The sequence below is a fragment of the Papio anubis genome, chromosome 8 (assembly GCF_008728515.1).
Source record: "Papio anubis isolate 15944 chromosome 8, Panubis1.0, whole genome shotgun sequence".
Lineage (NCBI taxonomy): Eukaryota > Metazoa > Chordata > Mammalia > Primates > Cercopithecidae > Papio > Papio anubis.
In genome coordinates this window covers 26075576-26098087 of record NC_044983.1, presented here as the reverse complement: position 1 = coordinate 26098087, position 22512 = coordinate 26075576, and the positions used below count along the sequence as shown (strand labels likewise).

Sequence of the window (22512 nt, the reverse complement as noted above, 5' to 3'; positions counted from 1 at the left end):
CGGGAAAAAGCAGAGTTTAAACCCTCTGCCCACAGAAACCCAAACCTCTTAAATCATGACGTCCTTCTCAGGCTAGAGGGTAGTCGCTGCTGGAGGGCATTGGTGATTCCCCAAGTGTGTTGCTGGAGGTGACCTCATTGCTCAGCTCTGGGAAAGGCTCCTGGCTGCCTGCCGGCCTCCCCTATACCTCTTCAGGGACAAAGGAGGCCAGAGACACGAGTTTCTGAATTTAGACTCCAAGTTCCTGAATCAGGGCAGCCTACATCATAAGCAAGTCAAACCCCAGCCTGTGGTTTCCCAGAGAGGTGGTCACAGAGTTGAGATTTTGTGGGTGGGGAGAAAAGGATGCAAAATCCACAGCTTGGGGCCATGCTCTGTGAAGTGGAGCTAGAACAAAATGTGACCTCTGATTTGGGTGAGTCCAGGGGAGAAGGTGTGGCTTTCAGATTTGTGTTGACCCTGCTGGGGCAGGCAGCATCTGTCGACCCTGTGAGCAGGCAGCCCTCCACCATGGGGGGAAGCCCTGGGTCTAGGGGGTCTGGGGACAGGTGGTGAGGAGCAGGCCTCCGTGCTTGATGAACTGACACTGGGGTCTGGGTGGAGTGGTGCCTTGTCCAGCCTCACCCAGGTGCTCTCTAGTTCTTTTTCTCCCTTGAGGGCACTTTTCAGTTCCTGAGATCAATGTGGTCCCTACTGAGGAGACCATGAGGAGCCCTGCAGGCCATGACTTTGTTTGGTGCATGGTGAGCATGGGCCATGGGCCAGAGACATCCTTGAAATTGATGCTATGCGTCCCATAATTATGGTTATCATATGTTTTCAATTTTTTGAAGGTGTCTTGTTTCCAAATATTCTTCTGTCACTTCCATATACATTGAGACCTCTTGGAAATTTCAGTATTTCAGCATCCAAATGACATTTTCGAGACTTCCCCTTGCAACCACCATGATCATTTGACAGCCATGTCCCCATTCTCTCACTTGAGATGTACAGTCATTGTAATAGCCTGAGCTCCAGGTCCAGAATCCAGAGCCATCTCAAGTAGAAAAGGCAGCAAGTGTGTGATTAGAAGGGTTGTGATGTAATAAAGAGGATGTTGAAGATTTGGGGCCCTGATGGTGGATTCTCCATTCAGGTTGCCACCAAAACCATGGACTCTGGAGAGCCATGCCCTCCAGACAGCACCTGCCCATCTGGGTCTGTATTAATGAGTATTAATGTATTAATCCATTCATGCACACCTTCCCTTTGCACAGGCTGGGCATCTCAGTGCACTGGGCCCTGTACCAGGTCATGTGATCCTCAGAAGGCTCACAGTGTCCTAAGAAAGTAAATAGCAGTAGCAATTATGATACAAAGCTATAAGCATGCACCTAGCAGGGGCCCTGTTGGGTGTGGGGACCAGAAAAGGAGAAGAGGCATCTAAGCTGAGATCTAAAAGACAAGGAAAGCTTAGGCCAGAGTATAGAAAGGGGTTTTCCGAGGTGGGGGAGTCCATGTCCTTCCTCAGCTCATTCAGGTCTCCATTCAAGGCCTTCCTTCTCTACCTGTCCAAAATGGCACCTGCTCTTACTCCTCACTCTCCACCCTCTTCCTTGTTCACTTGTCCAAGATAGTACCTGCCCTCTCAGTCCCTCCCTTGTCCACCTGTCCAAGATGGTGGCTGCCCTCGCTCTCATTTCCTTCCTTGTCCATTCGGCCAAGATGGTGCCTGCCCTCTCTCTCATTCCCTACCTCCTCCACTCGGCCAAGATGGCACCTGCCGTCACTCTCCACTCCTTTGTTCATTTGCCCACAATAGTGCCTGCCTCACTCTGTACTTCCTTCCTGTGCTTCTGTTCCCATCTATGCTCTTATCACCGCTTGGCTATGATTATGGTTCTGTTTTTGTTGACTAGCTGTATTGCCAGACTCTCCCTAGAATGTCGGCTGCATGAGGGCAGGGACTCTGTTCATGGGCATATCCATAGCTGTCTAATAGACTCTTAGTCACTTACTTGGCTAAACAAGTAGGTGCACAAAGTGAGTTCAGGCTGGCCAGAACAGAGAGGCTAAGTCAGGGAGTCTCCAACCGTCTGCCTTGGCTGCCTAGTCACACCCAGCCTCTTCTTGTTGTTTTGACCCCACACGTGACCTCTGCCTGGCCTGCTCTGGGACTCACAGCATCCTCCTGCCACTTCTTGCCCTACTTGCTGACTCCACGCTGTGGCTTCTGTTGTAGGCCCCCTGGTGCAGCCAGAGGTGAGGCAAGTCTGTGAGAAACCAGGGCTGACAGCCTGGCCTCAGCCAACCCGGGGCCAAGCCCCCACGCAGCAGCCAGGTCCCCCTTGGTGCTGCTGGCTGCAGGTTAGCCTGTCCTTACCGCTCCCAGGGAGTTTCTTGGTGTCAGACCCAGCCTCTGAATTCCAGCTCCTCTCCATGTTTTTCTTCTCCAGGATCTCTCTTCTCTCGCGCAGCCTCAGCCTGTTTGGGGACAGCCTGCATGAGTTTGTATTTGCAGTCTGTATGGAGAGAACGGTCACCTGGCCAGGGATGCAGGATCCACAGCAAATACATCCAATATCGAGAGGAGGCATCGCTGGTGCTCTCGCTGTAGTCTTTAGCATCCTTCCTGGGACTGGGGTCGCTTCCTGGTGGCTTCTTTGGTGCCTCTGCAGAATTTTCTAGGGTTTTCTTGGCCCAGGCATGTGGCCAGTTCTGAGTTCTCTCCTTTCTCATGGGGCACAGATGTCAATTCTGCCATCTCCTTCAGGACCTATGAAGGTCTTTGCCAAATCACAGTCATTAAAAGGACGCTCCTTCCAGCCCACTTGGCCAAATAAAAGATAAAGGAAAAACAAAAGTCCAAGAGTGCCGTGTTTATTGGTAGCAGGGCTTGAGTAGGTTTGTTATTTTCTCTGGTAGTTCACATAGGCATTTTCCTGCATTGTGTCACCCACTTGTCACTGGGTTCCAGTACAATGTCCACCCCCACCCACATGACACCAGTGGTTTCTGGCTTTAAAAAGAGATGACCTTGATTTCTTCTCTGACCTTGGATTACTGAGGGTTGGAGCTAGAAGGAACCTTGCTGATGGATCGTCTAATCCAAATGCCAGTCCACAGCCCACGAACCAATTATCTCTGAATTATTTGGGACACTTGGAAAAACATAGATCCCTCACTGTTGCCACCAAGATTCTCTTTCAGTAGGTCTGGATTGGCTGTGGAATCTGGTGTTCCTAATGATCTTGAAAAGACCCACTGACCGCTCCAGTATCTTATCAAGTGAGGACGCTCAGGTCAGGTGCCAGCAGGGGAAATAGCCCCCAAGAGTAGTGGGGCAGGCAGGATGGTGAAAAGGATATGGGAAGACGCATCAGGAAACCCAAGCTGTGATCCCAGCTCTGGCACTGACCATGTGTATCGCCCTGAGACCATGACTTCCCAGCCAAACCCTGGCTTTGTGATGATCCAAAGGCTTCTTTCAGTTGCTCTGGTGTTCTTTGAGTCACCAACATTTCCCCTTGGAGAACAAATGCATTGTAATGCTCAGAAATGACTTTCTACTCCATTCTGCAAACTTTGATTTTTCATTTCCTCCAGCCAGGCTGTGTGCTAAGCACTGAGTTTAGAGATCAATGTGGCAGGGGCTCAGCCCTCAGAGAAGGGGGAAGAGACCCGCATTGCTGATGCTTCCATGGGCCAGGAGTGTGCCCAGAGCCCTTTAACTTTGTTGCGTTGTGTTTGCATGACAGTCCTGCAGTGTGGATGTTGTTCCCATGTCGCAAGTTGGGGAAATGCCCTTAGAGAGGTTGTGAGGCTAATTTAAAGTCATTCAGGTTGAAAGGGCCTACTATGTGCCAGGTGCTATTCTGAGCTCTTCACATCTATTGCCATGTTTCATTGATTCTGTGACACACATTTACATATCTGTGAAATCAGGAAGCATCCGGCACTTGACATAATTTGCCACCTACACCAGAGTTTTTTCCTTCTTAGTGGCATATAAAACAGTGAGGTGCCCGTTACAACAGGTGGCATCTCAGATTTGATGAACCAATGTGTCTCACAGTTGCAGATAGTAAGTGGCAGAACCAAAATTCACAACTGGCTCTCTCTGGCTTAAAGCACTTTCCCACTCACAACCTAGTGGGAAAGTGAACATGAACAACCAAATCAGGGCTAAGACATTTCCCGGGACACAGCAAGGCTACCTGCCCACAAAGCCTTAACCATCCTTGGCTTCCTATTTCTCCTACACCCTCCTCCCTGGCAGGCAAGGCTGCTGGTCACCGGGTCTCAAACAGTGGAGATAAATCTGGTAATCACACTCCTTGATATTTACCCAGATGAGCTGAAACTGACATCCACATGAAAACCTGCACATGGATATTTACAGCAGCTTTATTCATCCAGGCAAAAACTGTGAAGCAACCAAGATGTTTTTCAGTAGGTAAATGGATGAGTAAACTATGGTGCACATAGAAAATGAAATATCATTCAGTTCTAAAAAGAAAGGAGCTATCAAGCCACGAAAAGACATGAAGGAGCCTTCCATGAAGGTTCACTTACTTATCACTAAGTGAAAGATGCCAATCTGAAAAGGCTGCATACTGTATGATTCCAACTATGACATTCTGGAAAAGGCAAAACTATGGAGACAGTAAAAAGATCAGTGGTTGCCAGAGGTAGGGAGGAGGGAGACATGAATAGTCCCACTGAATAGGTGGAGCACAGGAGACTTTTAGGGCAGTGAAAAGATTCCGTATGATATCGTAATGGCGAATACACGTTTTTATACATTTGTCCAAACCCATCACATGCACAGCACCACGAGTGAACCCAAATGTAAACTGTGGACGCTGGGTGATGATGAGGCATCAGTGTAGGTTCATTGAGTGTAACAAATGCACCACTCTCGGGGGATGTTGATATTGGGGGAGGCTGTGTGTAGGGGGAGGGGTGGTGTATACAGGAATTTTCTGAACCTTTCAATCAATTTTTCTGTGAACCTAAAACTACTCTTTAAAAAACGCTATTTTATTTTATTGTTTATTATTCCAACTTTTATTTTGAATTCAGGGGGTTCCTGTGCAGGTTTGTTACCTGGGTATATTGCGTGATCCTGAAGCTTGGAGTATAGATGATCCTGTCACCCAGGTAGTGAGCAGAGTGCCCAGTAGTTAGTTTTTCAACCCTTACCCCTCTTCTACCCTCCCCCATCTTGTATTCCTGCCCCCACCCCTGTGTTTAGCTCCCACTTAAAAGTGAGAATATGAGGTATTGGTGTTCTGTTCCTGTGTTAATTCATTTAGGATAACAGCCTCCAGCTGCATCCCTGTTGCTGCACAGGACATTATTTTGTTCTTTTTTATGGCTGCATAGTATTCTATGGTGTATATGTACCACATTTTCTTTATTCAATCCACTGCTGATGGGCACTTAGCTTGATTCCATGTCTTTGCTATTGTGAATAGTTCTGCAATGAACTTATGGGTGTATGTGTCTTTTTGGTAGAATGACTTATTTTCCTTCAGATGTATACCCAGTGATGGGATTGTTGTGTCAAATGATAGTTCTAAGTTCTTTTTTTTTTTTTTTTTTTGGAGACGGAGTCTTGCTCTGTCGCCCAGGCTGGAGTGCAGTGGCCGGATCTCAGCTCACTGCAAGCTCCGCCTCCCGGGTTTACGCCATTCTCCTGCCTCAGCCTCCCGAGTAGCTGGGACTACAGGCGCCCGCCACCTCGCCTGGCTAGTTTTTTGTATTTTTTAGTAGAGACGGGGTTTCACTGTGTTAGCCAAGATGGTCTCGATCTCCTGACCTCGTGATCCGCCCGTCTCGGCCTCCCAAAGTGCTGGGATTACAGGCTTGAGCCACCGCGCCCGGCCAGTTCTAAGTTCTTTGAGAAATCTCCAAATTGCTTTCCACAGTGGCTGAACTAATTTACATTCCCACCAACAGTATAAGCATTCCCTTTTCTCCACAGGCTCATCAGCATCTGTTGTTTTTTGACTTTTTAATAATAGCCATTCTGACTGGTATGAGACAGTATCTCATCGTCGTTTTGAGTTGCATTTCTCTGATGATTAGTGATGATGAGCATTTTTTCATGTTTGTTGGCTGCTTGTATATCTTCTTTTGAGAAATATCTGTTCATGTCTCCTGCCCACTTTTTTTTTTTTTTTCTGAGACAGGGTCTTCCTTTGTCATGCATGCTGGAGTGCAGTGGCACAAACATGGCTCACTCAGCCTTAACCTCCCAGGCTTAAGTGATCCTCCCACCTCAGCCTCCCAAGTAGCTAGGACCACAGGCATGGGCCACTGTGCCTGGCTAATTTATTATTATTTTGTAGAGACAGGGTTTCCCCATGCTGCCCAGTCTGAGGCTGGTCTTGAAGCCCTAGCCCCAAGTGATCCTCCTGCCTTGGTCTCTGAACGCGCTGGGATTATAAGTATAAGCCACCAAGCCTGGCCCCTCCTTTGCCCACTTTCTGATGGGGTTATTTGTTTTTTGCTTGTTGAATTAAGTTCCTTATAGATTCCAGATATTAGACCTTTGTTGGATGCATAGTTTGCAAATAGTATTTTCTCCCATTCTGTAGGTTGTCTGTTCACTTTGTTGATAGTTTTTTGGGGTTTTTTTTCCTCCTGTACAGAAGCTCTTTAGTTTAATTAGGTCCCACTTGTCCACTTGTCAATTTTGGTTTTTTTTGCACTTGCTTTTGAGGACTTAATCATAAATTCTTTTTCAAGGCCAATGTCCAGAATAATGTTTCCCAGGTTTTCTTCTAGGATCCTTACAGTTTGAGGTCTTAAATTTAAATCTTTAATCCATCTTGACTTATATAATTTTGTATAAGGTGAAAGGTAAGGGTCCAGTTTTATTCTTCTGCATACGGCTAGCCAACTGTCCCAGCGCCATTTATTAAATAGGGAGTCCTTTCCCCACTGCTTATTTTTTCAACTTTGTCAAAGATCAGATGGCTGTAGGTGTGTAGCTTTATTTCTGGGCTATTTTGTTCCATTGGTCTGTGTGTCTGTTTTTGTATCAGCACGGTACTGTTAAAAAGCTATTTTTTTTTTTTTTAGGTGGAGAGAAGGCTGGCAAAGGGCAGGCGAGGCACAGGGAGATTTGGGGGCTGAAGTCTTGATATAGCCGGGCCCCAGCCCTCTCTTCGTCCTACCCAGGGATATGGGGAGTCACAGAAGGCCCCTGGGGGCGGGTCCTGGTGTGTCCAGAGCTGGGTAGTGACAGTCGGCTGCTCTGGCAGGTGGCGTGGAGGCCCCGATGATGATCCGTCTGGTGAACGGTTCAGGCCCGCACGAGGGCCGCGTGGAAGTGTACCACGACCGGCGCTGGGGCACCGTGTGTGACGACGGCTGGGACAAGAAGGACGGAGATGTGGTGTGCCGCATGCTCGGCTTTCGCGGCGTGGAGGAGGTGTACCGCACAGCTCGATTCGGGCAAGGTAAGGCGCTCTGAGGGTAAAGGACATGGGAGAGGGCCTGCACATCCTAGGACTGGGCCCCCCTCCAAAGCCGGAGTCCCTTCCACTGCAATTCTGCAAGGTCCCCAGCCTCTCCCCGAATGCTTGCTGCAATGAGAACTCACTGCTCTGCCCCAGGCAACCACCTCCGGTGGTCATCAGACAGTTCTGATGATTAGAACATTCTTCCTTTCCCTGAATCTAAGTCCGGTCTCCTGGTGGTGTCCCATACCAGCCTTCCCCAGTCCTGTGTCCCAGGCACAGCTGCTGTGGTCTCTCTCCCCCTGGCTAGCTCCTCAGACCTTTATAACTTGTTCTCATGGCTCTGTTATGCTTTTATCATTAACACTGAAATGATACTCACTCTGTGCCAGGCTATGTTCTCAACATGTAACAAATATTCACCCATTTCATCTTTACAGCACTATGAAGTATACAGGTATCATTGCTGTTTTTCTTTTTTCTTTCTTTTTTTTGAGGAGGGGAACAGGATCTAGTTTGGAGTGCAATGGTGCAGTCATAGCTCACTGCAGCCTTGATCACCCGGGCTCAAGCGATCCTCCTACCTCAGCCTCCTGACTAGCTGGGACTACTGACCATCCCCAGCTAACTTTTTACTTTTAATAGAGATGAGGTCTCACTATGTTGCCCAGACTGGTCTCAAACTCTTGGGCTCAAGCAGTCCACCCACCTTCGCCTCCCAAAGTGCTGGGATTACAGGCATGAGCCACCATGCACAGCCATCCCAGTTTTTCAAATGAGGAAATAAAAACACAGAGAGGTTGAGTGACTTGCCCAAGGTCACACAGCTAGCAAATGTCAGACCCAGAATTTAGACTCAAGCAGGTATCTTAGGAGTCTGTATTTGAACCACTCTGCTGAGCTGTCTCTGCCTCTCTGAGTCTTTTCTTCTCCAGGTGAAAATCCCCAGTATTCATCTTGTCCCCATATGACAAGATTTGGAAAGCCTTCATCATTTTGGTTGCTTTCCTTTTGACATGCTGAAGCACATTGACCTTCCTACAGATGGCACAACAGACTCTGAGGAAGGGGCACAGACCCTTCTTAGGTAGATGGCTGATTCGAACCCTGCATTCGTTTCCTGATGGAAAGAATCAGAGACTCTTGTGTTGACGCACAACTAAAACAATGGTCCCACGTGCACAAACCTGGTACTCCCCACACTCATTCAGTAGTGAGCTGTCCCTCAACGACGTGTCCTGGCCCTGTCGCTTCTGCACTCTGGGTCTTGGTGTCCTGTCTGTAACCAAAGGGCCTGCGGGCTCTGGAATGGGTCTCACAGCCTGGGCCCCCTGGGATTTAAGATGCTGCTGCTCACCTGTGGAGAAGACCAGGTGGGTGTGGGGAGGGATTGGGGCTGATCCTCTCACACCCAGTTACCAGGCGCCCTGGTGACCTGCGGACGGCAGCCTGCTGACGGCAGGGCTCCCCACACCACTGAGCGGAGCTCGGCGTACCTGCTGTCTTACCTGAGGTCATCGCTGTCAACCCGCTGTGCTAAATGGCTACAGGGACCCATGGCACAGGGTGAGGGGAGAAAGTGGCATGTCCCTTCCAGATGGGGACTCAGAGCCAGGTCATATCCAGACTGGAGGTGGAAGCTTGCATTCTTCCCGCCACCTTTCTCTTCATCCCCACCAGGGGTTGCTGCAGTTCTTGGTCCAAATCGCATCCCATAGATCTCATAGATAATTGACTGAAAGTGACCCTTGGTGAAATCTGTCAAGCCAGCTGGCAGGGAGTGCAGTCTTAAGGGCCAGAATTTGCTGGGCGAGTTCAAAGGGGTCTGGTACCACGAAGGGCAGCCCACCAGGAAAGAATACTGTTCTCCCACCTAAGGCTGGGGGCTGGATTCCGGCTGGTTTTGGCTAAGGAAAACCACCGCTGTTGTTGGGTAGAATAGGAACAGTCCTCAAATTCCCATTTCGAACTCCAAAGAAGGCTTCTTCCTAATAAGTGACAGTAAAACCTTTTGAGGAAAAACATTATAAATTATTTTCAAGGAGTTAGAATAGGTAGTTTGAAGATCACAGGTCATGTTAGCCTGACTCTGCCAGTTGGTGAAAAGGCAGTGGGTGGGCTTAGAGTGCCAGGCCAGCGATCCTGTAGACTTTGTGGCTTCTTTCATTCCCCTGACCTCTGTTCCTCCTGACATATGTGGGGAAGCTCTAAGCTTGCCACTTGATTCTTTAAACTGGTCGATGGGAAGCTGGACTTGGTTTCATGAATGCCCTATTTTTTGCACCATTATTTCCCTATCACGGTGCCCTAATGGGTCTCAGGTGCTATTCAAGACCTTGGCTGATTGCAGGCCAGGTGTCACTAGTGGTATACAGGGGGCCGTAGGGGCCTGGGCAGGGGAGGGCTGGCATAACTGAGGCTTTCTGCCAGCACAGACTCCACCCATGTTCTCCTCCTCCTCTCTACAAGCAGTTTCCAGGCACCTGCCATGGACCAGGCTAGCTACACGGCTGAGGGGCAGAGCTGACCAAGCCCAGCCCTGGCCACAGCACGAGTAGTGTAGAGGGGGATTCTAAACCAAGTGCCAAGGGTTCTAATGCTGTTGTAGCCATGGGACCGAGAGGAGGGAAGGCTGTCACTCCTGGAGGCAGGCAGAGCCACCCTGCCAGCATCCTACCCACTGGTGCCCCAACCCCACTCCCAGCTCGTCCGCTGTTGAGCCTGAAGGAGCCTCCCAGGTCTCTCTCACTCTACCTCCTAGCCTTCTTCTCACGCCCCTCCTGTCAGTTTCCTCTCCCCAGCACCCCCAACGCCCCACCTCCACTGTCCTTGGGTTCTGCACACTCTCTCTGGAGGCTGCCTCCACACCTGGAGCTTCAGTCACCGCCAGCTCTTCCCTCTGTCATAGTGCTCAGTGGAGCTCCAGACCCGAGTGTCCAGTAACCTTCCTGACAGCTGCACAACCCCATGGGCTCCTCCAACAGCAGCTGTCACAATTGCACACATCTCCTTCCCACCAGATCCTGTGCATCACTCATCACCATCACCAGAGCCATCCTACCAGTCAGACCCCATCCCAGCCAGAACCATGGCCACCTCTTCCCTGTCACCACTCCCTCTCCCCGCATCAGGTTGGTCCCAAAGTCCTGCAGATCCCACTAGTATTCACCCCTCTGGCGTTCCTTGAACCTGTCCCCACCTCGTCATTCTTGCTGTCCTCCCCTTAGGAGATTAGCAGGTAGAGCAGTGGTTAGCGCCCCAGCCCTGGAATCAAACCACCCACGTCAGAATCCCGGATCTGCTACTTGTAGCTGGAGACCTTGACGAGATTCCGTACCCTCTCTAAGCTTCAGTTCTTCCACTGTTGAAGAATTACTATAAATGCTAAAGGAGTTCCTGCATGTCAAGCAGTTAGCACGCACAGGCTCCGTTGTGCACACTTATCTACAGGTGTGGGGTAGAGATGGGGGCAGTAGAGGCTGTAATCCTCCAGGAGCCACTCCTCACGGCCACCACACCTGCAGGCTAGCTCCTGTGACCTTCCTTCTTGTGGATGCTGGGGATCTTTCTTTCTTTTTTTCTCTTTTTAAGAGATGAGGTCTCCCTCTGTCACCCATGGAGTGCACCCTCTGGAGTGCAGTGGTGCAGCCATAGCTTGCTGCAGCCTCGACTTCCCAGGCTCAAGCAATCCTCCTGCCTCAGCCTTCAGAGTAGCTGGGACCACGGGCGCATGCCACTACGCCAAGCTAATTATTTCATTTTATTATTTTGGAGAAATGGGGTCTCGCTATATTGCCCAGGCTGGTCTCAAACTGTTAGGGATCTTTCTAAAATGAGTGCCTGGTCACCTCACTCCCTGCCTGGGTCCTCAAAGGATTTTTATCGCTCTCAGAAAGCTGGGTTTCCCTAGCTCAGCACCCAAGGATCTTCTTCATCCACCTCCTGCCCAACCCATACCTCTCCACACTGGCTCCTTCCATGCTCCCTCACCCCCAAGATGGGAATAACCCTCCTCTATGCTCCCATCACATTTTTCTCTATCACAGCACTTCTTATACTCTCCTGATCCCTGCGATATATGGAAACATCTTGAGGGCTTCACCTTTATAGTTCCAAATCCCAAAACTACCTGGGGCATAAGAGGAGCTGGATAAACGTGGAAGGGAAGAAAGGAAGGAGGGAGAGAAGGTAGGAAGAAAGGGAGGGAGGAGTGAAGGAAGGAAGGGAGGCAGGGAGGAACAGAGGGAGGGAAGAAGGAAGAATGAAGGGAGCGAGGAAGGAAGAATAGAAGGAAGGAAGGAATTCCAGTGCCTGCCAAACCTGAGTCCTCCGTGTCTCCAAGCTCTGACAGTTCTCCCAGGGGTCTGGCACCATAAAATTTCTCCTGGACAGGGCATAGTAATCAGATTTTCTGTTTGCATGGGGGAAGCCAAGGAAAGACCCAAATGGGAGGGCCTTGAAGATGTTCTAAATTTTAAATTGGTCCAGGAGGTGTTGGAGTGATGCAAATGGAGAGGTGGAAGGGTGATGACTGGAGGGAGGCCCGGGAGGCCGCGGAAGGGAGTGTGACCTAGCGCAGCTGGGAGCATCTCCCAGGGAGACAGACAGATGGAAAAGGAGGTAAGGATGGGTGCACATCAGATAGATTTGTAGGTGGGAACAGGCAGACAAAATTAGGAGTGTTCACTTCTAATTATAGCATTATTACCTCCTCTTGTCCTTTTATCTAAGATAAGATTCAAATATTGGGAAATAGCTTTAGTGCAAGGATCAGCCAACATTTTCCATAAAGTGCTGGACAGCAAATATTTTAAGCTTTGTGGGCCAGGTGGTCTCTGTCACAGCTACTCAGTTCTGCAGTTGGAGTGGGAAAACAACCTTAGCCAATATGCAATCAATGGGTGGGGCTGTGTTCCAATACAACTTTATTTATAAAAGCAGGCATTGGCCAGACCTGGCTCATGGTTTGCCGTCCCCTGGCTGAGTGTTACGGGCTGTGCACTGTGGCTGTATGAGGAGAAAAGACTGCACTGGCCGAACATGAGAGGCCAGATCAGGGCCTCTTCCCCTCAATAGTTACATACTTAGAGATGTCACTCAATCTTTCTGGGGCCTCAGTTTCCCTCTCTTAAATACCTGTTAAATAGCCCTCCTGCCTTCTATGTGTGAGGTACAGATGGAAGCCTGTAGGATTCAGTGTAACTTTTTCCTACTATGAATAAATAAACACATAGAAGCTCCAACGTTAGCTCCATAAGGCAGAAATCCTTTGCGTCTGTTGTTTTGTCTTTTTTTCTGTTCATCAGAATAGTACTGAGCACACAGAGGACTCAATAATTTGGTTTTTTGTTTGTTTGTTTGTTTGTTTGTTTTGTCTTTGAAACTGAGTCTTGCTCTGTCACCCAAGCTGGAGTATAGTGGCATGATCTCGGCTCGCTGTAACCTCCGCCTCACAGGTTCAAGTGATTCTCCTGCCTCAGCCTCCTGTGTAGCAGAGATTGCAGGCATGTGCCACCACGCCCACCCAATTTTTGTGTTTTTAGTAGAGACGGGGTTTTGTCATGTTGACCAGGCTGGTCTTGAACTCCTGATCTCAACGATCTGTCCTCCTCAGCCTCCCAAAGTGCTGGGATCACAGGCGTGAGCCACGGCACCTGGCCAAGAGTCTGCTTTTCTGTGTGTGTGTGTGTGTGTGTGTGTGTGTGTGTGTGTGCGCGCGCGCGCAACAAGGCTGTTTATTTCACCTGGGTGCAGGCAGGCTAAGTCCGAAAAGAGAGTCAGCACAGGGAGATGGGGTGGGGCCGTTTTATAGGATTTGGGTAGGTAGTGGAAAATTACAGTCAAAGGGGGTTGTTCTCTGGTGGGCAGGGGCAGGGGTCACAAGGTGCTCAGTGGGGGAGCTTGTGAGCCAGGAGAAGGAATTTCACAAGGTAATGTCATCAGTTAAGGCAGGAACAGACCATTTTCACTTCTTTTGTGATTCTTCAGTTACTTCAGGCCATCTGGATGTATACGTACAGGTCACAGGGGATATGATGGCTTAGCTCGGGCTCAGAGGCTTGACATTCCTGTCTTCTTACATTAATAAGAAAAATAACATAAAATAGTGTTGAAGTGTTGGGGCAGCAAAAATTTGGGGGGATGGTATGGAAAGATAATGGGCGATGTTTCTCAGGGCTGCTTCGAGCGGGGTTAGGGGCAGTGTGGGAACCTAGAGTGGGAGAGATTAAGCTGAAGGAAGATTTTGTGTGTCTGCTTTTCTAACAAGCTCTCCGGTGATGTTGACAGCACTGGTCCTCAGACTGCACCTTGAGTAATCAGCTATCAGTTCTAAAGCTCAAGCAATGATTGGTACCCAGAGCCGACGGGAGTTCTAGCCTCTGCCTGGTGGTGGGAGGAGCAGAGAGGGTTTGCTGGCAAATTCCTCTGGGAATGATCCCCCGCAGTGTTGATGTCACTGCAGATATGCACTGCTCCTCCCTCGATGACCCTGTTCCCATTGTATGGGTCCTCCCATGACTGGACGTGAGCCAGAACCCCTGGTGAAACACCAGCTAGAGTTTCAAGATCCTCTATATGCATTTGGGCTGGGTCACCTTGGAACTGTTCTTTATTTGTTAGTCTTTATTTGCTTTGGGTGTGACTAATCCCACAAAGCCCTGGAGCTTGCAGCCTTTTCCTGGGTAATTTGCAAACCGATGTGTCTTCCAGGAGACGTTTAATCTGAAAATCATTCTCTGCCTCAAAGGGCTTATTGTGTAAGAGCCACAGCTATCCAGGCCAGGAAGAGGCTCTGGAGAAGAGACAACATCCAAGGAGGTGGTGGAAGGGGCCTCTCCTCCCTGCTCCAGCCCCGGATTCACTGCATGGCAATCCCTTGACAACAGGGGCTGAAAATGTCTACGTCACAAAAATATGTTCAAGCCACTTAGTTCATGTGTTAGAACCAAACAACAGGGGAGTGGTTTAAATGTTCTCTTGACATTCTTTGTAAAGGGATTTTACCCATGTACTTCGAGAGTCAATGACAGAGTTTAAGACTTTAATAGTCAGTCCTGACAATTCCACTAAAAAGGAGAGGTTGTCTGGCTCCTGACACATAGCCGATATTCATAGCTACTACCATCATCACCATCAATTATTGTGATTCTGCCCTCAAGAAACTAATCCCAGAAAATAAGTATGAGGTCTTGTGGGGAGGTGGAGAGGGCAGCTGGAAGCCCCTAGATTTGAGTGTGCAGCAGAGCCAAGTCAAGGGCAGACACAGTCATGCTCTCTCTCTTCTCCTTCTTGCCCTCCTGTGTATCTGCTTAGAAGCTGTGTTTCCCTGTCTCCACAGGCACTGGGAGGATCTGGATGGATGACGTCGCCTGCAAGGGCACAGAGGAAACTATCTTCCGCTGCAGCTTCTCCAAATGGGGGGTAACAAACTGTGGGCATGCTGAAGATGCCAGTGTGACATGCAACAGACACTGAAAGTGGGCAGAGCCCAAGCTCGGGGTCCCGCACAGAGCATCCTTCCTGCATCCCTGGGGTGGGGCACGGCTCAGGGCCACTCTGACCATGCCTCGGCCACAACCCATCCAGCACTCCCAGTCCTCACACCTGCATCCCAGGACCGTGGGGGCCAGTCGTCATTTTCCTCTTGAACATGTGCTCCAAAGTGTAACTCTGGGACCTACTGCCCATCTCTCTCTTCCACCAGGTTCCTGCATGAGGAGCCCTGGTCAACTGGATCACCACTTTGCCTAGCCTCTGAACACCATGCACCAGGCCTCAATATCCCAGTTCCCTTTGGCCTTTTAGTTACAGGTGAATGCTGAGAATGTGTCAGAGACAAGTGCAGCAGCAGGGATGGGTGGTAGTACAGATCATTTACTCTTCAGACAATTCCCAAACCTCCATTAGTCCAAGAGTTTCAACATCTTCCTCCCCAGCAAGAGGCAATGTCAAGTGATGAATTTCCCCCCTTTACTCTGCCTCTGCTCCCCATTTGCTAGTTTGAGGAAGTGACATAGAGGAGAAGCCAGCTGTAGGGGCAAGAGGGAAATGCAAGTCACCTGCAGGAATCCAGCTAGATTTGGAGAAGGGAATGAGACTAACATTGAATGACTACCATGGCAGGCTAAATAGTATCTTGGGTGCTAAATTTATGTATCCACTTAGCTGCATTGGTCCAGGGCATGTGAGTCTGGATACGACCTTACCTCCAGGTAGCACTTAACTGGTCCATTCACCTAGCCTGCAAGTCAGAAGACAGAATGACTGAGACCATGTTCCCACCTGAACTTATGGTTTTTACTTGGCCTGAGCAAAAAGCTTGTGTACAGTAACTAGAAAGTGTGGCGTGTAACTAGAAAGTTGCATACTTCAGAACCTCCAGGATGTGAGTGCAAGGTCAAACATGATTGGCTTCCAGGCCGACCGTCAGTGTAGGAGGAAAGCTGATGTGGAGGGTGACATGGGGGCTGCCCACGTTAAACCTGAGTCCAGTGCTCCGGCATTGGACAGTCACGGTTAAAGCCAAGTCATGTGTGTCTCAGCTGTTTGGAGGTGATGATTTTGCATCTTCCAAGCCTCTTCAGGTATGAATCTGTGGTCAGGAAAACACAAGTCCTAATGGAAACCCTACGGGTGGAAGGAAATGAAGATTCCCTATAACTTCTGGGGGTGGGGAGTAGGAATAAGGGGCCTTGGGCCTCCACAAATCTGCAATCTGCAGCCTCCTCCTAGAGATAGGGAGATCATGCTCTGCTTTTTACATGAGGAGCAGAACTGGGCCATACATGTGTTCGAGAACTAGGGGAGCTACCTAGTAGCAAGTGAGTATAGACCCACCTCACCTTGGGGGAATCTCAAACTTATAGGCCTCAGATACACGATCACCTGTCATATCAGGTGAGCACCGGCCTGCTTGGGGAGAGACCTGGGCCCCTCCAGGTGTAGGATCAGCAACACTCCTGGCTGACAACTAAGTCAATGTGGCCCTAGGTCATTCTTGCTTCCAATATGCTTGCTACTCCTTAAATGTCCTAATGATGAGAAACTCTCCTTCTGACCAATTGCTATGTTTACATAACACGCATGTAGTCATGCATCCCTTGCCAGAGCCAATATATGTATGCATATATAAACATAGCACTTTTTACTACATAGTTCAGCACATTGCAAGGTTTGCATTTAAATTAAAAACAAAAAAACAAAACAAAAAAAAAACTAAAGATAAAAGATGCCACACTGAACAAACTAAATTCCCAACCCGGTTCTGGCAAAGAATCCAGTTATCGCTTCCATGAAGACGCACATACTCTCTTACTTGGTCTTTTCATTAGGGAAAATATAAGTCTTGTTTTACATCAAATAAAAACAATGTTAAAAACTGTGTGAACCTTAAAAATGGAAGTCTACTAGTTTACATACCTACTTCAGAGAACATGGAAATGACCATGGGCCTGCATTTCAGGGACTAAAGGAAATTAGGCCTAGCCTAAAATACATCAGACCTTTTGTAAGAAAGAATTTCAATAAAGCAAAAACATGTCACTAACAAGCTTTCCATGACATACATTCCTTCTCCTGAAAACCTGGTGAGTGTGGGGAGGGCTGGTGAAATTAGATGATGTGATCATTTTTCAGTGGGGATTGGTAGTGTCGGCAGCTTATAGGAAAAGTCACCCTAATACTTCTGGATGATAACACGGTTTTGTCCAAGAACAACAAGGAACGTGATGGCTCAAGCCTTATTTGGTAACCAAAGGAAGTGGGTCCCAAGCAACAGAACAATCACCAAGGCCCATCTTACAAGAAAACTGCTTTTCATTCAATAGAGAAAAGAACACCTGTCTGTTTCCTTCTCACATCTCCAGAGTCCTCAGTTGGGGGTGTGCTTCCCTCCGGAGTTCCAGAAGATCGTCCAGAGTTAGGTACTGGGTCTGTGAAGTCACTGGCCCCATCATCTAAGGATAGGCAGGAATTCCAGGTACAGGACCTGAACACTGTGTACGGATGGCCCAGGTCACTGCATAGTCCTGGTCACATGCTTGAAGTGGCACCTCTGGGAATAATGTGCTGAGATTGCTACATGATAATTTGCTAAGTCAACAGAGAAAAGTTGACTTTCTGGAAATCCACAAAGGAAATACCCTTTTCTTTCTCCTCTAAAAGTCCTGGTGGTGCCCCCACCCTCCCAAATCTTTGTGGTTCCTGTCATGCGTGTCCGTGTGAAGAGACCACCAAGCAGGCTCTGTGTGAGCAATAAAGCTTTTTAATCACCTGGGTGTAGGCGGGCTGAGTCCGAAAAGAGAGTCAGCAAAGGGAGAAAAGGGTGGGGCCGTTTTATAGGATTTGGGTAGGTAAAGGAAAATTATAGTCAAAGGGGGGTTGTTCTCTGGCGGGCGGGAGTGGGGGTCACAAGGTGCTCAGTGGGGGAGCTTTTTGAGCCAGGATGAGCCAGGAAAAGGAATTTCACAAGGTAATGTCATCACTTAAGGCAAGGACCGGCCATTTTCACTTCTTTTGTGGTGGAATGTCATCAGTTAAGGCAGGGGCAGGGCATTTTCACTTCTTTTGTGATTCTTCAGTTACTTCAGGCCATCTGGGATACGTGCAAGTCACAGGGGATGCGATGGCTTTGTTTGGGCTCAGAGGCCTGACATTTCCCATTCTGTAAACAGGTTACATGGAGAAGAGCAGTGATACCTTTTTCCGCTCTCTTTAATATCTAAAAGACACGACGACTGACTGTCTTGAGTGCCTGATTTGGGGCTTACGTGTGTCATAGTTAAATGCACCCACTCTTGTGCCGTGGACATGTCTCTAAGGTGATACCACTTTGTCACCCATAGGAACCCTAGAGTCTCTTCAGTGACATTGTGTGATGATAGTCATTCTTTATTTTATTTTATTTTATTTTTTTGAGACAGTCTTGACCTGTCGCCCAGGCTGGAGTGCAGTGGCTGAATCTCAGCTCACTGCAACCTTCGCCTCCTGGATTCAAGCGATTCACATGCCTCAGCCTCCTGAGCAGTTGGGATTACAGGCATATGCCACCACACCCGGCTAATTTTTGTATTTTTAGTAGAGATGGGGTTTCACCATGTTGGCCAGGCTAGTCTCAAACTCCTGGCCTCAGGTGATCTGCCCGCCTCAGCCTCCCAAACTGTTGGGATTACAGGCGTGAGCCACTGCGCCTGGCTTTTTTTTTTTCTTTTTTTGAGAAAGGGGCTCCCTCTGTCTCCCAAGCTAGAGTGCAGTGGCGTGATCTTGGCTCACTGTAACCTCTGCCTCCTGGGTTCAAGTAATTCATGTGCCTCAGCTTCCCAAATAGTTGGGATTATAGGCATGAGCCACCATGCCCAGCTAATTTTTGTATTTTTAGTGGAGCCGGTGTTTTGCCATGTTGGCCACACTGGTCTTGAATGCCTTACCTCAAGTGACCTACCCACCTTGGCCTTCCAAAGTGCTGGAATTACAGGAGTGAGCCACTGCGCCCGGCCCAACAGTTAATCTAACATTTCTATAAAATGTCAAATGTGTAAGTCACTTGTCTTCTTAGAATAGCTCTTCTTTAGCCCTCTGGAGAGCACGCCTTGCCTTAACCCTTTTCCTCTCCTTACCCCAACCTGTAGCTTTTTAGAGCTGAGGGGATTCCTGACTGACCGGAGCTTTGTTATTTATTCCTCTCCACCATCTTCCCCAACTAGAACAGGCTAAAGAGCCCTCAGGAAGAAGGACTTTTTGTACCCTGGGTAATTTTTCCTCTCTGACTGAGGGAACTTGAGTGGCTCCCTGGAGAGAAATGTATGCACTTTTCTGGAACTTTCTCTGTGTAGTTTCCTTCTCTCAGGGACTGTGCCCTGCAAATTCTAGCTGCCACGGCCTCCTGTCACCAGTCTTGTCCCCTCACTTCAGCAAGATTGCCTGGCTCTGGGCTCCCCTCCCTGTGCCACCCATTATCCCTTGTCTGAAATGATCAGTTGCAAGTATTTCATGCTGTTTTCTGATTATGACAGAAGGAGGGCAATTCTGGTAATGAGTACCCTTTCGTGGCCAAAAGCTGAAGTCTTCCCTGTGGGTACTTTCTGGTTGAAGAGAATGATAAGGCAATGGCCTGGACATGGAAACAGGTATGTGAAATGTATCCAAGGACACTAGAGAAAAGATGTTAAATAGACATATGAAAGGTGTGATATCCCATGATATCTCTTCTTTTGGTCTTTTCATTTGAGAAAACAGAAGTCTTGTTTTACATCAAATAAAAATAATGTTAAGTGTTTGAAAGGTGTAAAAAGACCTATATCAAACATCTCAAGGTGAAACTATGATGTCTGGGTTGAAAAATATATTGGTTGGTATTAACAGCAGATTCGAGGCACAGAAGAAAGGATTAGGGAGCTTGAAGAAACAATAGTTCAAAATGAAACACACAGAAAAAAACGGGAAAAAACTTAGTAGAACATCAGTGAATTGTGGAAAAACCTCAAGTGGCAAGTATATGTATAATTGGAGCCCGTGAAACAGAGGAGGTCAGAAAAAAATATTTTAAGTAATGGCTGAACTTTTCTTAAATTTGGTGAAATCCGTAGACCCATAGATCCACAGAACTCAACCCTGAGCACAAGAAAAATGATGAAATTCTACATGAAGTGACGTTATAACTAAATTGCTTGAAACCACTGATAAAAAAAATCTTAAAAACCAGAGTTGGGGAAAACATTATGTAGAGGGGTGCAAAGATAACAATAACAACAGATGTCTCTTTGGGGAAAAAATACAAGCTAAAAGACAGTTGTGACATTTTTAAATCACAGAGAGAGAAAAAAAAACTGTCAACCTAGAATTCTTAACCTAGTAAATATATCTTTCAAACACAAAGGTGAAATATAGTTTTTTCAGACGTGTAAGAGCTGAAAGAATTCATTACCAGCACACCTGCAGGCACTACAAGAAACATGTTGTTTGTTTAATTTGTCACTGACAAAGCTCAGATGCACTACAAAAAATATGAAAGGAAATCCTTCATGCAGAAGCATAATGATACTAGATGGGAATATGGAACTACACCAAGATCAACAGCACTGGAAATGGTCACTACATGGGTAAATAGAACCAATATTTTTTTGGCATTTAAATCTCTTTGAAAAATAATAAATTGGCCCAAGCCAAAGTAATAACAATATCTTGTATTGGAAAGGATGTGGAGCAACTGGAACTTTCATACATGGCTGGTAGGAATGTAAAATGATACAACTACTTTGGAAAACAATTTGGCAATTTTCTTAAAGAGTTAAACATATACCTACCATACAGCTCGGCCACTGCAATACTAGGTATTTACACCCAAGAGAAATGAAAGCAGGTGTTCACACAAAGGCTTGTATACAGATGTTCAGATAAAGCTGTAACAAGAATGGGACAACATAAACATTCACCAGCAGGTGAATGAACAGACAAATTGTGCCATATCCATACAACAGGCAGAATCATGGATGAACAAAGACAAAAGTTGGAACTTTAAAAAGACAAATGATATTGACAGACCTGAAGCAAAACTGATCAAAAAAGAAAAACAGAAGACACAAATTAAAAGCAGTAGGAATATAAATGAGGACAAAGTAGAGGCATTGCAGAGAAGAAAAAGAAAATTAAGATAGTATTGTAAATAACTTTTTGGGAGGCCAAGGTGGGCAGATCACTTGAGATCAGTAGTTCAAGACCAGCCTGGCCAATATGGTGAAACCCTGTCTCTACTAAAACTAGAAAAATTAGCCAGGTGTGGTGGTGCATGTCTGTAATCCCAGCTACTTGAGAGGCTGAGGCAGGAGAATTGCTTAAACCCAGGAGGCAGAGGTTGCAGTGAGCTGAGATCATGCCACTGCACTCCAGCCTGGGGGAAAAGAGTGAAAATCCATCTTAAAAAAAAAAAAATATATATATATATATAAAACTTGATGCCAATGTATTTGTTGGGAAAATTTAAACTACAAATATATTTTAAATATCAAAACAGAATCAAGAAAAAAAACTTGAATAGTGTAATAACACATAAGGAAATAGACTCTGTAATTAAAAATCTTCCCACAAAGAAAACACTAGGATCAGATGCTTTAAAAGGTAAGCTCTAGCATACATTCAATAAATAGAACATCTAAATCTTGAGATCCAGGAGATTGCCCTCCCCTCTTCTGCCATGTGAGGGCACAGTAAGCAGGCACCATTTATGAGCCAGGAAGTGGCCCTCACCAGACAATGAATCTGCCAGCACCTTGATCTTGGACTTCCCAGCCCCCAGACCTGTGAGAAATAAATTTCCATTGTTGATAAACCACCTAGTCTCTGGTAGCTTGTTATGGCAGCCCCAAACGACTGAGACACTAGGTATTTAATGTTTGAGAAAAGAAGGAAGATCCAAAAGGAGAAAGAAACATCCTCTCCTTTCTGTACTAGAGAGACAGAAAAGAGAATTTATATGGTGGGAAGGGGGCTAGGCATTACAGGGATGGACAGAGGGAAGGGGGTATTGACTTTGCATTCTGAGGAAATATCCCTATCCTGTGGTATTTTGAATTATTACTTTTAAAGTTCATTTTTTTCCCAGTAGCCTCTTTCTAATCACAGAGGGAAATCTTCTTTGGAAATTATAATATCTGATTGGTTATTGCTGGTAAATTGCACTGCTGGAAAAAATATTACCAGATAAAAATGTTAAATCCCCAAATAAAACATCTCAGCAGTGGGTAACTACACCTTGATGTCATTCATTGAGCGGAAACTTTATTACAATTAGTGGAGGCCATTTAGTAAAATAGAAAGATTTATGGAATATAGAATTAGAAGACCTGGATTCAAGTCTTAGTTCCACAACCTACTGGATAAACCTTGGGCTGCAGCATCATCATTATAAATGGAGGTATTCAATGTATCTTGTGTTATGAAGATTTTTTAAAAAGTGAAACAGTGTTTTACAAATTCTAAAGCATTATACAAAGAATATTACTTGTATAACAACAGGGCATACATTGGCCTTTGGTTTATTGGAGAGGTGGTCATTAGAATTTTAAAT

The 22512-nt window shown here is 47.1% G+C and overlaps 1 protein-coding gene across 1 annotated transcript in view; it reads left to right on the top strand.

The window, feature by feature from the left end:
• Positions 1-17001, top strand: part of SCARA5 (scavenger receptor class A member 5) — a 124056-nt gene extending 107055 nt beyond the window's left edge. Inside the window, exons 8-9 of the mRNA XM_009212751.4 lie at positions 7254-7451; positions 14791-17001. Coding sequence (XP_009211015.3) covers positions 7254-7451; positions 14791-14927 — 335 coding nt within the window. The 3' untranslated portion in view covers positions 14928-17001. The remainder of the gene's footprint in view (positions 1-7253; positions 7452-14790) is intronic.
• Positions 17002-22512: the final 5511 nt, after the last annotated feature.